The sequence below is a fragment of the Pituophis catenifer genome, unplaced genomic scaffold (genome assembly GCF_029215685.1).
Source record: "Pituophis catenifer annectens isolate HBS135680 unplaced genomic scaffold, rPitCat1.0.hap2 SCAF_13, whole genome shotgun sequence".
NCBI classification, from domain to species: Eukaryota; Metazoa; Chordata; class Lepidosauria; order Squamata; family Colubridae; genus Pituophis; species Pituophis catenifer.
Window position 1 is genome coordinate 22587861 of NW_027256893.1, and position 13959 is coordinate 22601819.

The 13959-nt window shown below is 42.9% G+C and overlaps 1 protein-coding gene across 1 annotated transcript in view; it reads left to right on the plus strand.

Moving 5' to 3' along the window:
- The first annotated feature begins 2152 nt into the window (after positions 1 to 2152).
- The window catches only part of CDH13 (cadherin 13), a 443006-nt gene continuing 431199 nt past the window's right edge, over positions 2153 to 13959 (plus strand). Inside the window, exon 1 of the mRNA XM_070952954.1 lies at positions 2153 to 2294. Coding sequence (XP_070809055.1) covers positions 2250 to 2294 — 45 coding nt within the window. The 5' untranslated portion in view covers positions 2153 to 2249. The remainder of the gene's footprint in view (positions 2295 to 13959) is intronic.

Here is a 13959-nt window from a genome sequence, read left to right on the forward strand (position 1 = left end):
GGGAGGAGGTGTGAGAGACTAGTTTTCCAGGAAGGAGGCAGCATATTCCAAGTAAGGAGGATGGTGAGACAAGAGACAACACACGCCAGAACTGGATCAGAGAAAGAAATTTAGGACAGGCACTCCCTAAAATCTCCCAGGATATATTTTAGGATTAGGATTAAAGTAGCAAGGCTTTAGCCTTGCAAGATTCTGTCTATTGTGTGCAAGCAAATAAAGAACTGAACTCCAGCTGGATTACTCAGTTTTTGTCATTCTTGGACTGAGTCTGACAGCTCCCCAGTTCAAAATTCTCCATATATTCGGGTATCTTGCCTGATCATAATATTGTTGTGGTTCGCCAGAAGCCTGCAGAGCTGGCAACGGAGTCGGACAGCAATGAGGCTGAGGAAGAACATGGGCCAGTCCTGGAAGCTGGGGAAGGCCTGGATGAGGGCTCTGTGTTGGAGGCAGAGATGGGGCAAGAGCCATTGGGGAGTGATGTGCGGACTCCAGAGCCTCCAGAGGCTGACAGTAGAGAGTCAGAGGAACAGGAGGAGCCTGTTCCTAGTGCACATATGAGAAGAGCTGACAGAAGGCAAGAGCAGCTAAAGCAAAAAGGACGACTCAGGAGTAAGGCCAAGAGATGATTGGCCCCTCCCATAAGGCTTAAAAGACCAGCAAAAGCTCTTGGCCTCTTTGCTGGAAAACAACGTTGATAGTCCTGCTGCATTTATCTCTTGTCGTTGTCTTCTGCTTTTGAACTTTTGCCAAGAGAAGCCTTTGACAGTTTGCCTAATTATACCAAGGTTGGTGATTAGACTGAAGAATTTGTGTTATGAAGAGTTTGTTTTAATTTAGTTTGGACAATGCTGAGAATGAATTAATTCTCAGCTGTTCTAATAAAGTCTGTTTGTTTTGGAACTGTTTGCATCTAATACTACCTTCTTGGGCCTGGGTCACAACAAATATGTTCAGTTGGTTATATTGAGTCATTGAGTCTGACTCAGGAAGAAACAGGAAGTATCTAAAAACTTGAATGATGATCAGGTGGATATTTCATGGTCCTTCCAATACAGGGAGAAAAAAAGATAGTTATCTCTTTGATCTTGCAGTCTTTGGAGGGTGGGAGAGCTTCACCTAAGTCACAGGGACTCTGTCTGAACAAATTCTCTAATCAATGAGTGCTAGAAGTTGGACTCACTCAGTTTTCAAGACCTACACTGTGCTTATGTTAGATGAGGCTCTGCAATTATTTGGAAAGAAAACCCTTTTCAAAGCTGCAACTCTTATTTTGTTGTAAGGCAACACTGGCTTGCTTTGCAGGGTTGTGGTATGTAGGACTGAAATTGGCATGTTCACAATGCTGTCTTTTGACATTCCAGGCTCTGTATTCCAAATCCAAGTGTGCTACATGGATTTTGGTCCAGGGGACAATCTTGAAGAATCTTCTGCAAGGAGATAAGACTGTTGAAAACTGTCATCTCGGATCTCTGCTCCGAAGGACCGAGTCCACCCCTAAGTCTGGCCCTGGTTGGATCTTTCTCATCAAGTCAACTCGATCTGTCTTCCCTTTCATTTGTAAGAGGAAGTGAAAACCCAGTCAGGATTTCTGGTCTCCATGGAAGAGACTTGACCGGCTCAGACTTTACAACACTTTGGAAACATCCAAAGCCCAGTGGCGGCCTTGGCTTTGATTTATTCAGAATAAAGCCCTCCCAATTAACATCCCCCCCTCCCCATAAAGAAAGTGCCATGCTTGCTACCACACTGGCTGCCAGCGCTGACAATGCCCTCCCAGTGCAAATCTGGAGCAGGGAAGGGGAAGCAGAGAATTGTGCCTGCCTTTCAAAACCCCATCCACGAAATGTGTGATTTCTTAAGCAGCGACTTTCTTCCTTCTTTCCCCGTGCATGGAGCTTTTCTGAAAGAATTGCATTTGGCGAGTGGGGACCGTGCCCAAGCTGTGTGATGCAAAAGTGGGGGGGGGGGAAAGGAAAAAAGAAAGAAGAACATTGGTGAAGAAAGCATCCTTGTACAGCTATTGGTTCTGGTCATCAGCCTTTATCCAATGCTTTGGTGGTGATGTTGCTCTCTATTTGGGAAGTTGGCCAGCTCTCAAGACAGTCTCCCTCTCTCTCTTTCTCTCTCTCTCTCTCTCCCTCTCTCGCGCTCTGCCTCTCCTCAAAGGCTGTTCCACAGCGGAAAATATGCTCAGTGCAACTGAGTGCATGCAGGAAAATACCTCCGGTAGCTTCTAAGCGAACACAATGCAGCACAACGTTCAACTTACGGTTGTCTTCATCCTCTGTCAGGTAAGGCATCTGGTTCTGGTGATTTTTGGTCCTTGGAACTGTGTGGGATTTCTTTACCATTTCTGGGGGGTTTTTTTCCCCCCTCCTTCTCTCCCTTTGATTCTTCTGTTTCTCTCCCTCTCTCTCCCTCTCTCTCTCTTTCTCTCTTTGCATTTGGCTCTTTGGAAGTGTCTGATTTCTCAGGGGCTGACTAGGAACCCTGTGCAGAGGATGTGAGAAAAGCTTCTGCGAGACAGAAATGCCGGGTTAGTCTCCAATCCCAGGGATAAAAGACACACACAGACACACACGTACACATTTGTAGGGATCCTAGCTGTGCGCGTAGACGGGTGGGTTTGGGCATGCAAATGCAAAGGTTATTTTATCCCCCTATTTACAGAAGTGAAGCAGTGGGCTTGAACATGTAGCAAGCACCAGGCGAGATTTTGTTTCCCCCATCTGTTTTAATATGCTTCAACTTTGATTTGCTCCTTCTTTTTTCCGTGCCCTTTTTTTTGGTGGGGTGGGTGGGTGGGCAGCGGGGGGTGGGGGGGGAAAGAGGTTACAAGCAGTTCCTCATCTGGTTCAACCCCCCCTGGAAAGAAATTTAGAATTTAATGAAAAAAGAAAAGAAAAAAGGAACGAGATTGTCGGGAGCTCCTTCTCCAGAGTCCTCCTCCCAAATCCTTAGTGGATTTGCAAAATTGAGCATTAGTCACTATCCCCCTCCTTCCCCGGTTTCTTCTCAACTATCATAAATCCTCCCCCTTTCCAGAAAGGCAGCAAAAAGAGTGGAATGGGGCTGGGGTGGGGGCGAGGAAGACACCCAGCCTTTTTAAAATCCAGAGGCTGCTGTGATATCCTGCTGTTCCTGTCTGTCAAAAGCCAAGGAACTAGCAAGGCTGCAACTTCTAAACTCCTGTCGGCTGGGTGGAGGGGGGTGGGAGGTAGGAGTCTTCCTTCTGGGAAGATACCCACAGATTTTATTATTTTTCTTTTTTTAGAAGGTCTGGTGTTGTACCGAAGGGTGATTTGTTGTGGTGTGTGACATGATGTTGCGAGTTTCTCTCTGGTGTCTGAGCTGCTTTGCTTTGCCTTGCCTCGTCTTGCTCCTCTTAGGAGGTGAAAGTGCTTCCCTTACTGTCTTTTTCCATTCGAGGGGTGGATACTCAGGCGTAGGAAAAAAAAAAGAAATAATAAGCTAATTCCTTTTTAGGTCTGGGGATCGGGCTTGCTTTGGATTTAACCCTTGAGGTTGGAAGCGGCAGAAAACAACTGCTTTCTAGCAATTGGGCTGGGAGTCCAACTAATCCAGCATTTTACGTTGCATGATTCTCCAGTGTCCAAAGCAGAGAGCAGGATTTTTCCCTCCTATCCCATCACTGCATACCTGAACATTTTTGCTACCTGTGTTAAAGTCTGAACCTGGAACTTAGGTATGCAAAGCACATGTTCGCCTCCTAAGAGTGGGTGCCTTCTTCTGCCTAACTTCTTTCCGTCCTCTCATTTATGGTCGATCAAAGCAGTCACAAAACCTTGCTTCTTTCGGTTGCCTTGATTGTACTTATGCTGCGTTCCCACTTCTAAGGGGTTCTGACACAAAATCTCCAAACACAACAGTGTGGGCTCAACATAAAATTGGATCCTGGCTTTGTCCAGAAGGAAATTTCTTCAAAGTTGGGACACTGAAGATTGACTTTTTCCCAGTTGTACCCAGTAAAATGAAGATTTTTTAAAAAAAAAAAAAAAACGTGGGAAACTGTAATTTTGGCTGGTAGCGTAGCAGACAATGGTTTCAGCAACCAATGTTAAGAGTGGTGGGATGGTTAATGCAGTGCCTTCATGTTCAAATGATGGAATTGTGTAAATTAGACACATACAGTGATGTTTAGGGGCTAGAGATGCAATGTTTATTTGTTCCTTGCGCAACCTGATTAGGAATCTTAACCAAAATGATTGAAGAGCTAAGGTGGACTCAGCTCTGGTTAGCCATTCAGACTGAAGGTTGCGATCTAATGCCAAGCTAACAATACTCCCAATTTGCTTTGTTTGGGTTTAATGCATTACTCCAACCTGCCGATCGTGATTTGTAAACCATAGCTGTCAGTTCAGCACTCCAACTGTGTTTGATGGAAGAAACTATGATTAAACAAACCATGACTTAGTGGAAAGGGCCCCTCCCTCTCAAATGACTGAACGGATTTGCTCTGCCAAGGGTGCAATGCTTGAAGTCATTGTTAAAGCAAAGAAAATGTGATTGTTTTGATCTGGAGAACTGTCTTTTTTAAGGATGCTGATAGTTTGTCTTCGAGACATTTGGATGAAAGGAAAGGGAAAGGGTCTTGATTATCCAATTCCATATTGGTCCTCTCTATTTATTTATTTAGCATATGGCATATCATGGGTTAGGGTTAGGGTTAAGAGCTACTCTTCTCTGAAACTTCTTTTGTGGCTTTAGGCAAGACGCTCGATCTCAGCTTCATCAATCGAGTAGGATGACTGTAAATGCTCGCTTGTTCTTTTGCAGAAAGACAAAGCAGGATCCACAGCCAGCATGAAGGAGAAAATTCCTACTCTAAATCACGTTGACTGATTCAGGTTCTGTTCCTGACCCCACAATTCCTATGGATAAGGACAACGGAGGAAAGCCAATTCACTTTTCTCTTGGCTATACTTCATGGCTTTCGTGGGGGAAAAAATCCATATTGTCCTCTCTTAAATGTCTCTTATTAGAAAATCAAATCATAGGGCTTTATGATTTCAACTTTATTTGGGATCTTACCCCACAAGATCCTATTTTGTGGTGGGAAGTTAACACGAAACAGCTGAACGAGCTAACTCTGACAATGTGGCCAATCTGTTTGGGCAGGGAGGCACACGTCTTGTGCTCCGCAGTAGGAAGCTACTCCCTTCGGTTAGGAAATAATGACAGTCTGCTTACCATGTTGCACTTCAACAAGTCTTAGTATGTGGTAGAAATATTGGGAGAAAGGGGTGTGGAGAAGACTCTGCAACAGCTGGCAAGCTGGAAGGAGAAGGAAAGTTGTTACAGGAGCTATTTTGATAAAAACCGTTTTATTCAACTTTCGAGGACTTTAATGCTTCAGAGACTGCAAGCTGTAAGGAAGGGGTGAAGTTACTTGCTCCAAGCTATCTAGCAAGGTTTGTCTGTGGCAGTAATATATTATTTTCCTGTTCAGCAGGATTCATGTTTCCTTCCTTGATATCCAGCACAGAAATGGTAAAATCCATCAGGTTCTGACAGGTTCTGGAGAACTGGTAGTGGAAATTTTGAGCAGTTCAGAGAACCAGTAGTGGAAATTTGGAGTAGTTTGGAGAACTGGCAAATGCCACCTCTGGCTGGTCCCAGACTGGGGTGGGAATGGAGATTTCACAATATCCTTCCCCTGCCACGCCCACCAAGTCACACCACACCCACCAAGCCACGCCCACAGAACCGGTAGTAAAAAAGAATTGGATTTCACCACTGGTTTTGATCAATTGATGGAGAAGACATCCATTGCCCTAATGCCTTTCAACGCAAAGCATCTTTCAAAGACATGTGAAAATCTCAAGTTTGGCAGCCACAGTGATTAAAGGATAAAATAATAGCTGTGCACAGGCCTTTAGGTCTAAATTTGAAGAAATTAGTTCAATTAGTCTTGTTACTTTTTACCCAGCATGCTGCTAGGTCATTCTTTGATGTTTCTGCTTCTAAGATTGGGAAAACTGAGGCTGAGGTGGATTGATGAGCTTTTAGTCTGGGCACCTTCACACATTCCGTGTATGTACAGATGATTATATGTCCACACAGAGGCAACATTGGCAGATTAGGGTTAGGCCTTATGTCATTTTGCTGTAGTTTTGGAGTTGCATCAGGATGGGAGTGACTCCCCTTGTCCCGTATCTGGTGCACATACTTTTCACAGGGGTGAGTTTTGACCATTTGCAAAAAGGAGAGAGTATATATGGCCTCCCACAAGTTACGATACCCATCTTCCCTTGTGAGGTCAAGTCAACTCAAACACAACTTTCCCTCATTGTCCTTTTTGCTATATGGGCCTCCCTTTCTCAAATCTCAAACAAGATGGATCTAGTTGAGTTGTCAAGATACTGTAGAAAATCCCACAAGCAGAGAAGCAGCAGAACTGACAGCTATGGTTAAGTGACGAAGCAGATATTTCAAGATGCCCAATAGACAGTTTTAGCCCTTCTTTATGATGTGTCATTGTTGTCGTTAGTTGTGAAGTCGTGTCCGACCCATCGCAAGCCCATGGACAACGTTCCTCCAGGCTTTCCTGTCCTCTACCATCCTCTGGATTACATTTAAGCTCACGCCGACTACTTCAGTGACTCCATCCAGCCATCTCATTCTCTGTGGTTCCGTTCTTCTTTTGCCCTCAATCATTCCCAGCATTAGGCTTTTCTCCAGTGAGTCCTTCCTTCTCATTAGGTGGCCAAAGTATTTGAGTTTCCTCTTCAGGCTCTGGCCTTCTAAAGAGCAGTCAGGGTTGATCTCCTCTAGGACTGACCGGTTTGATCGCCTTGCAGTCCAAGGGACTCGCAAGAGTCTTCTCCAGCACCATTCAATTCTTTGGCGCTTAGCCTTTCCTATGGTCCAACTTTCACAGCCATACATTGCAACTGGGAAAACCATAGCCTTGACTATACGCACTTTTGTTGGCAGGGTGATGTCTCTGCTTTTTAGTATGCTGATGTGTCATTAGCAGGCTACAATACACTCTATGCAAATGGGATTCTGGGAGAAGATAGGCTCTCCAGCAGGGAACACAAAATAGGTTCTATATGTCATAGTTCTGAGGTATGACCAGCTCCATCATTGGATGGCAGCCATGACAGCTAAGCTTTGAAAATGCCTGGCTTCAAATGTTACATTAAGCCACGGCTGGTTTTTAGCCCTGGTTAGTTGAGTAGTCATAGCTTGTCTGGATCCATGCACTGCAGCACACCAAAGCATGATTTATTTAGGGTTTTTTTTTTTGTCAAAAGTGATATATGGAAACAAGAGATTGTCATTTGCAAACGAGCTGTCAGAACATTGGGTGAGCCCAACTGATGGCCAGGAAATAAAAGTGCATCATTATTTAAGCTGGTACGTGAATACAAAAATAATAGATTGAGCTTTCATTGCAAAGGGATGTAAAGCTAAAAATGATACAGTGTGGAAGTTTTTAAAGAAATGCAGTGAATTATAAAGCACACCCAGAGAGAGAGAGAGAGAGAGAGATCTAGAAACGACCAACGTTTGTTCTGTTTCTCCAGAAGAGGGCTCCCTGCACAGCGTGAAAATCAGAAAGCCTTGAAAAGAATGGCTGTAGCTACAGAGAGAAAAGAGAAAAGAATAGGTATTCCTGCAATGAAACGGAGTCTAAATAAAGTGGGAAACTGAACACGGGTTCTTTCCTCCCAGTTTGGTATCTTCTCGTTCAAGCCAGCCTAACTGATGGATTTCCAGCTGTCAAAAAGAGGTGTGTGCTAGGAGCAAACATTTTAGCATTGCAAATTTTGGGTTTAGACAACTTAGAACTACTTCAGTCTACTTCAGCGACTTCAATCTGAAATAAGCTTAGTACATAAAATTATCTGCCACAATGTCCTTCCTGTCAATGACTACTTCAGCTTCGACCACAACAATACAGGAGCAAATAATAGATACAAACTCAAGGTAAACCGTTCCAAACTCGATTGCAGAAAATATGACTTCAGTAACAGAGTGATCAATGCCTGGAATGCACTACCTGACTTTGTAGCTTCTTCCCCAAACCCCAAAAACTTTAACCTTAAACTGTCTACTGTTGACCTCACCCCATTCCTAAGAGGTCTGAAAGGGGCGTGCATAAGAGCACCCAAGTGCCTACCGTCCCTGTCCTAATATTCCTTTTTACTTACTCTTTTTATGTATTCAAATTATGTTTATACTTTTACCTGTTATCTTATATATGCTTGACAAATAAACTTATGATTATGATTATTATAAAAGGAAATGTGAACATGGGACATGTGGTCCATACCATCTAAATGACTTCATGCCCAGGGGCCCAGTGTTGTTATATTCAAATCAGAACCCTTGAGTCAAAATGCTTATTTGGGAACTGTCCCCAAACCAGAAGAAAGTTTGTGAGTGTCATATTCCTAGGTCTTCCCAGTAAAGCTGAATGCAAGGAATCTTCGCTGCCATGGAAAAACCTTTGATGCTGCCAGTGATCCTTAGAAACATAGAATCTTAAGGCCAGAAGGGACCTCGGAGGTCTTCTAGTCCAACCCACTGCCCAAGGCAGGAGACCTTATTGCATCCTGGACAAATGGCTGTTGATCTTTTCTTGAAGACCAACACTGGCTTTACCCTCAGATGTTCTCAGAGTGCTGTGGAGTTTCCAACAATCATTGTGTGCTAAGCCAATTGACTTCAGAAGCAATGACGATGGATTGACTGGATTTGATCTACAGTTGTGGGTCAGATTGGCATTTCTCAACCTCAGCAACGAGATGGGGAGTTCAACTCCCAGAATTCCCCAGTCAGCAAACTTTAAGATGGGAGGACTTCAACTCGCAGAATGCTTCTCTGGGAAGTTCTGCCCATTGAGGTCCACACTGCTTAAAGTAGGAGAGGTTGAGAAATATACACAGGCATATAGACCTAGTTCTGGTGAGGGGAAGAAGTGTTGAGAAGGCCCTACTTTAGCACTGGATGACTGGCAACCTGGAGAAAGGATTGGCTGGCTGAAGGGGGAAGAAGGGGAAGATCCTTGTAGAACATGTTCCTAGGTTGAAAATGTTGGAAATACTTTTGGTGTTGAAGTTGGTGGCAATGCAGCAAGAGCCAGAATTGAGCACTATTTGGTCTAGTTTGATTCACAGTTGGATGTTTGCCTTTGCTTAAAGTCCACAAAAGAAAAAAAAATCACTGAAAGCACCAATAGAATAGCAATCTTAAAAAAAAATCTTACTTGTTTTGTGTTAACTTTCCATGGTGTGGGGTCCTTGGTGCTCTCTGAGCTTAATTGTTTTCTTGGCAACATTTCATGATCCAACTAGGGAACATCATCAATTTATTTATTTATTTATTTATTTATTTATTTATTTATTTATTTATTTATTTATTTATTTATTTATTTATTTATTTATTATATTTCTATACCGCCTTTCTCCCGTAGGACTCAAGGCGGTGTACAGTCAAGAAAAATATAGACACACAAACATCATAAAATTGCTAATTAAAATTATTACTTAGTTTGGTCAATTAAATAAAACCCAGAATTAGATCACATTTAAAAAATCATTCACATGTTCGTATGTTTAGCCCCGCCTGTTGGAACATCAGGGTCTTGAGGGCACGGCGGAAAGCACGGAGATCAGGGATATTCCGTATCTCCGGGGGCAGTTCATTCCAAAGGGTTGGAGCCCCCACAGAGAAGGCCCTCCCCCTGGGAGTTGCCAGTCGACATAATTTGACTGACGGTACCCTGAGTAGTCCCTCCCTGTGAGAACGAACTGGTCGGTGGGAGGCTATTGGTGGTAAAAGACAGTTTCGTAGGTGAGACCTAGTATCAATGCTAGTAGGGTAATGAAACATCTGCAAGAAAACCATCCACTGAAAGTTAACACAAAGCAAGTATGATATTTTCCAGATCGCCAGCTGTGACTGTCTTGGCAGAGATTACTGATTAACAGAGTTGGAAGGGACTTTGTAGGTCATCTAGTCCAACCCTCCAGCCAAGCAGAAGACCCTACACCATTTCTGACAAATGGCAGTCCAATCTCTTCTTGAAAGCCTCCAGTGATGAAGCTCCCACAACTTCCGAAGGCAACGTCTGTTCCATCGGTTGATTGTTCTCACTGTCAGAAAATTTCTCCTTATTTCTAGGTTGAATCTCTCCATGTTCAGTTTATATCCATTATTCCTTGTCTGGCCTTCAGATGCTTTGGAAAATAGCTTGACTCCCTCCTCTCTGTGGCAGCCCCTCAAATATTGGAAGACTGCTCTCATGTCTCCCCTGGTCCTTCTTTTCATCATATGTTTTAGCCTCCAGTCCCCGAAGCATCTTGGTTGCTCTTCTCTGTGCTCTTTCTAGAGTCTCAATGTCTTTTTTATAGTGTGGTGACCAAAACTGGATGCAGTGTTCTAGGTGTGGTCTTACTAAGGCTTTATAGAGTGGTATTAATACCTCACTTGATCTTGATTGTATCCCTCTGTTAATGCAATTTAGGATGCTAAATTTTGATGGGCAGCCCCAGTAGTGGTATTCATTTACCTTCGCTACCGGTTCAGAAATGTGAGCGCATGCACCACCTCTGCGCACGCACAGAGACTTCTGCACATGCACAGAGCATCGGTGATGACGTGTGAGCAGGTGGGTGGAGCTTCCAGCTGCTGCCGCTATCGCTTCGCCCAAACCAGGTAGAACTGGTAGAATCCCATCACTGTGCAGCCCTACTTTTAAAACATGTATAACCTGGATATGGATAGACAGCCCTTCAGCCTGACAAAGCATTCATACAAAAGACTGTAGTTTTTTGAAGCGGGGTACAGCTGTTTTAATCAACTATCCTGAGATTTTCAGTGCTCCTTTTCCACACCTATTTAAAAGTATGAAGATGGACTGGAGAAGAGAGCGTCTTCAAACCACCAAACTCAAAGATCATGTTAAATTAGCTTCCGAGTGACCCGGTGAGCAATGCATGCCGAATTGTTTGAACGCAGAGTGTGGGATTGCCGATATCAGGCTCCCGGATCAATTCTGTTTAGCGCTTAAAGGAATATAAAGCAGACACAGCCAGCGAGCTGAAATGCCTGGGTTGTGAAGAGCTGGGGGTGGTATCTTTGTGACTAAATAGCCCTATTTAAAAATAAACATCTAGACACAATAAGCAATCCATTTCGAAAAGCTCGGCAGCAGTAATGAAATAGCACGCACTCCAGTTAAAAATAATTTTTAAAAAAGTTTTGATGTTTGCCAAATTGGTACTATCTTAAGCAGCGGGCTTTAACCCTCCTTATCATTAGTCAAAACCAAGCCAATGATTAAATTCAGGTAGTCCTCAACTTACGGCCACAACTGAGCCCCAAATTTCTATTGTTAAGTGAGACATTTGTTGAGTGAATGTTGCCCCATTTTGCAACCTATCTTGCCTCGGTTGTTATGGGAATCACTGCGGTGATTAAGTTAGGAACACTGTTGTTAAGTGAATTTGGATTCCCCATTGACTTTGCTTGTCTGAAGGTCGCAAAAGGAGATTGCATGACCTTGGGACCCAGCAACGGTCATAAGTATAAAGCAGTTGCGAAGCATCTGAATTTTGAACATTCAAAAATGCATCACAAATACTATTGACTGGTGCTAATGGTTGATACGGGTTGCTGCCAGCGTCCTAGGGATCAACCAAGTACCTTCTTAAGAGGTACGATGTTCCAAGTAGCACAGGTTTTTTTTTTTTTTTGCAGTTCTGCTAGTGTTATTGCAGGAAGCTGCAATTTGCTGATGTGTTTTGTAAAATTCTTGGACATGGTACCAAGTGCCCCGATGACAGTGGGTATTACTTTTACATGTTTCATCCATAGCCATGTAGTTTCGATGGCCAGGTTGCAATATTCCATGATTTTTTCCAGTTCTTTTTCTTCGACTCTGGTATTATTATTATTATTATTATTATTATTATTATTATTATTATTATTATTATTATATTGATTAGCCAATAGGCCATATCAAAGCACAATGTTTAAACACATATTGCCAATAAAATGTTATACAAACAATTTAAAATAAGAGTAGGGTAAAATACAATAGTTATAGGATAAGATACAACATAATTTAATACATAAATATGTAAAAGAGAATAAAATGACAGCAAATTATATTTCGCTGTCACCCTTACAATCTACCCCAATCAGTCCCACGTATGCAGATCTCAACCGAACCATTTTGTGCTGTGTTAAATGTTATTTTCAGGTTCTGGGCGCACATAAAGTAAGTTGTTTTGATATGGGGATCCCAATGGGTCATTTTTTTGGTATATGGACCACGGTACCTGTCTCTTACCCCCTTATACAAGCAACGGTCAAATAGGATGTGAGCCAGGTCCTCGACCTCTGCCGCTCCACAAATGCAGAGACGCTCATTGTCAGGTATAGAATGGGATCTCCCATATCTGACCATTGTGTCGAGCTGTTCGAATCTCGCTCATGTGAATATATCTCCCTAAGATGTTTTCAAGACGAGTGACTGTCTGAAAAAAGTCATCTACTTTGTCTTTCTTTGCAATTTCTGGGCCGATCAAAATTCTTTTTCCATGCATATGTTGTTCATCATCAGCTGATAGCACAGGAACATTTGGCTTCCGATGCTCACAATTGTATTTTGGTTGGAATCGGACACGTTCGGCTTCCCATTAGCTCTGAATTTTGGATCAGACAGCTTGATTATGCATTGGCAGCGTTCCTCCTGACCTTCTCCGCTGCCATTTCCACTAGGACAAACCGGCACAGCAAACAAGCAAACAAGCAAACAAACAAAGAAACAAGCCAGGACTGCTGCATGCAAAACACCAAAGTGACTCCCAGTCATGCAGCAAAGGTTAAGCGAGCTTTCTCTGCGGAGTTTGTGAGAGTTCGGAGTCGGCTTTGATCTCGAAAGCAAGACTGCATTTGGGGTTGGTGGGTGCGCCAAAAATGACCGTAGGGTTTTTGGATTGCTCAAAAGGAAGAACTCAAGTTGGGAACAGAAAGCAACTGATCTCCTTCCTTTTCATGTGTGATTTCTTCCAAGTCACCTTTCCTTACTTGCGGGCCCTGTAGGTATGGTGGGACTTCAACACCCTTCTGTCCATGGTGGGTGGGATTCTGGACACCAAAGGACATCAGATGAAGAAACTAGTTGATACCTATGGGAGAAAAAAATCTGTAGAGATTCTCAGTCATCCAGGTCATGGTTAGGATAGGATAGGATAGGATAGGATAGGATAGGATAGAATAGAATAGAATAGAATAGAATAGAATAGAATAGAATAGAATAGAATAGAATAGAATAGAATAGAATAGAATAGAATAGAATAGAATAGAATTCTTTATTGGCCAAGTGTGATTGGACACACAAGGAATTTGTCTTGGTGCATACGCTCTCAATGTACATAAAAGAAAAGATACATTCGTCAAGAATCATAAGGTACAACACTTAATGATAGTCATAGGGAACAAATAAGCAATCAGGAAACAATATCAATATAAATTGTAAGGATACCAGCAACAAGGTTACAGTCATGCAGTCATAAGTGGGAGGAGATGGGTGATAGGAACGATGAGAAGATTAATAGTAGTGCAGACGTAGTGAATAATTTGACAGTGTTGAGGGAATTATTTGTTTAGCAGAGTGATGGTGTTCGGGGAAAAAAACTGTCCTTGTGTCTAGTTATTCTGGTGTGCAGTGCTCCATAGCATTGTTTTGAGGGTAGGAGTTGAAACAGTTTATGTCCAGGATGAGAGGGGTGTGTAAATATTTTCCCAGCCCTCTTTTTGACTCGTGCAGTATATACAGGTCCTCAATGGAAGGCAGGTTGGTAGCCATTGTTTTTTCTGCAGTTCTAATGATCCTCTGAAGTCTCTGTCTGTCTTGTTGGGTTGCAGAGCCAAACCAGACAGTTATAGAGGTGCAGATGACAGACTCAATAATTC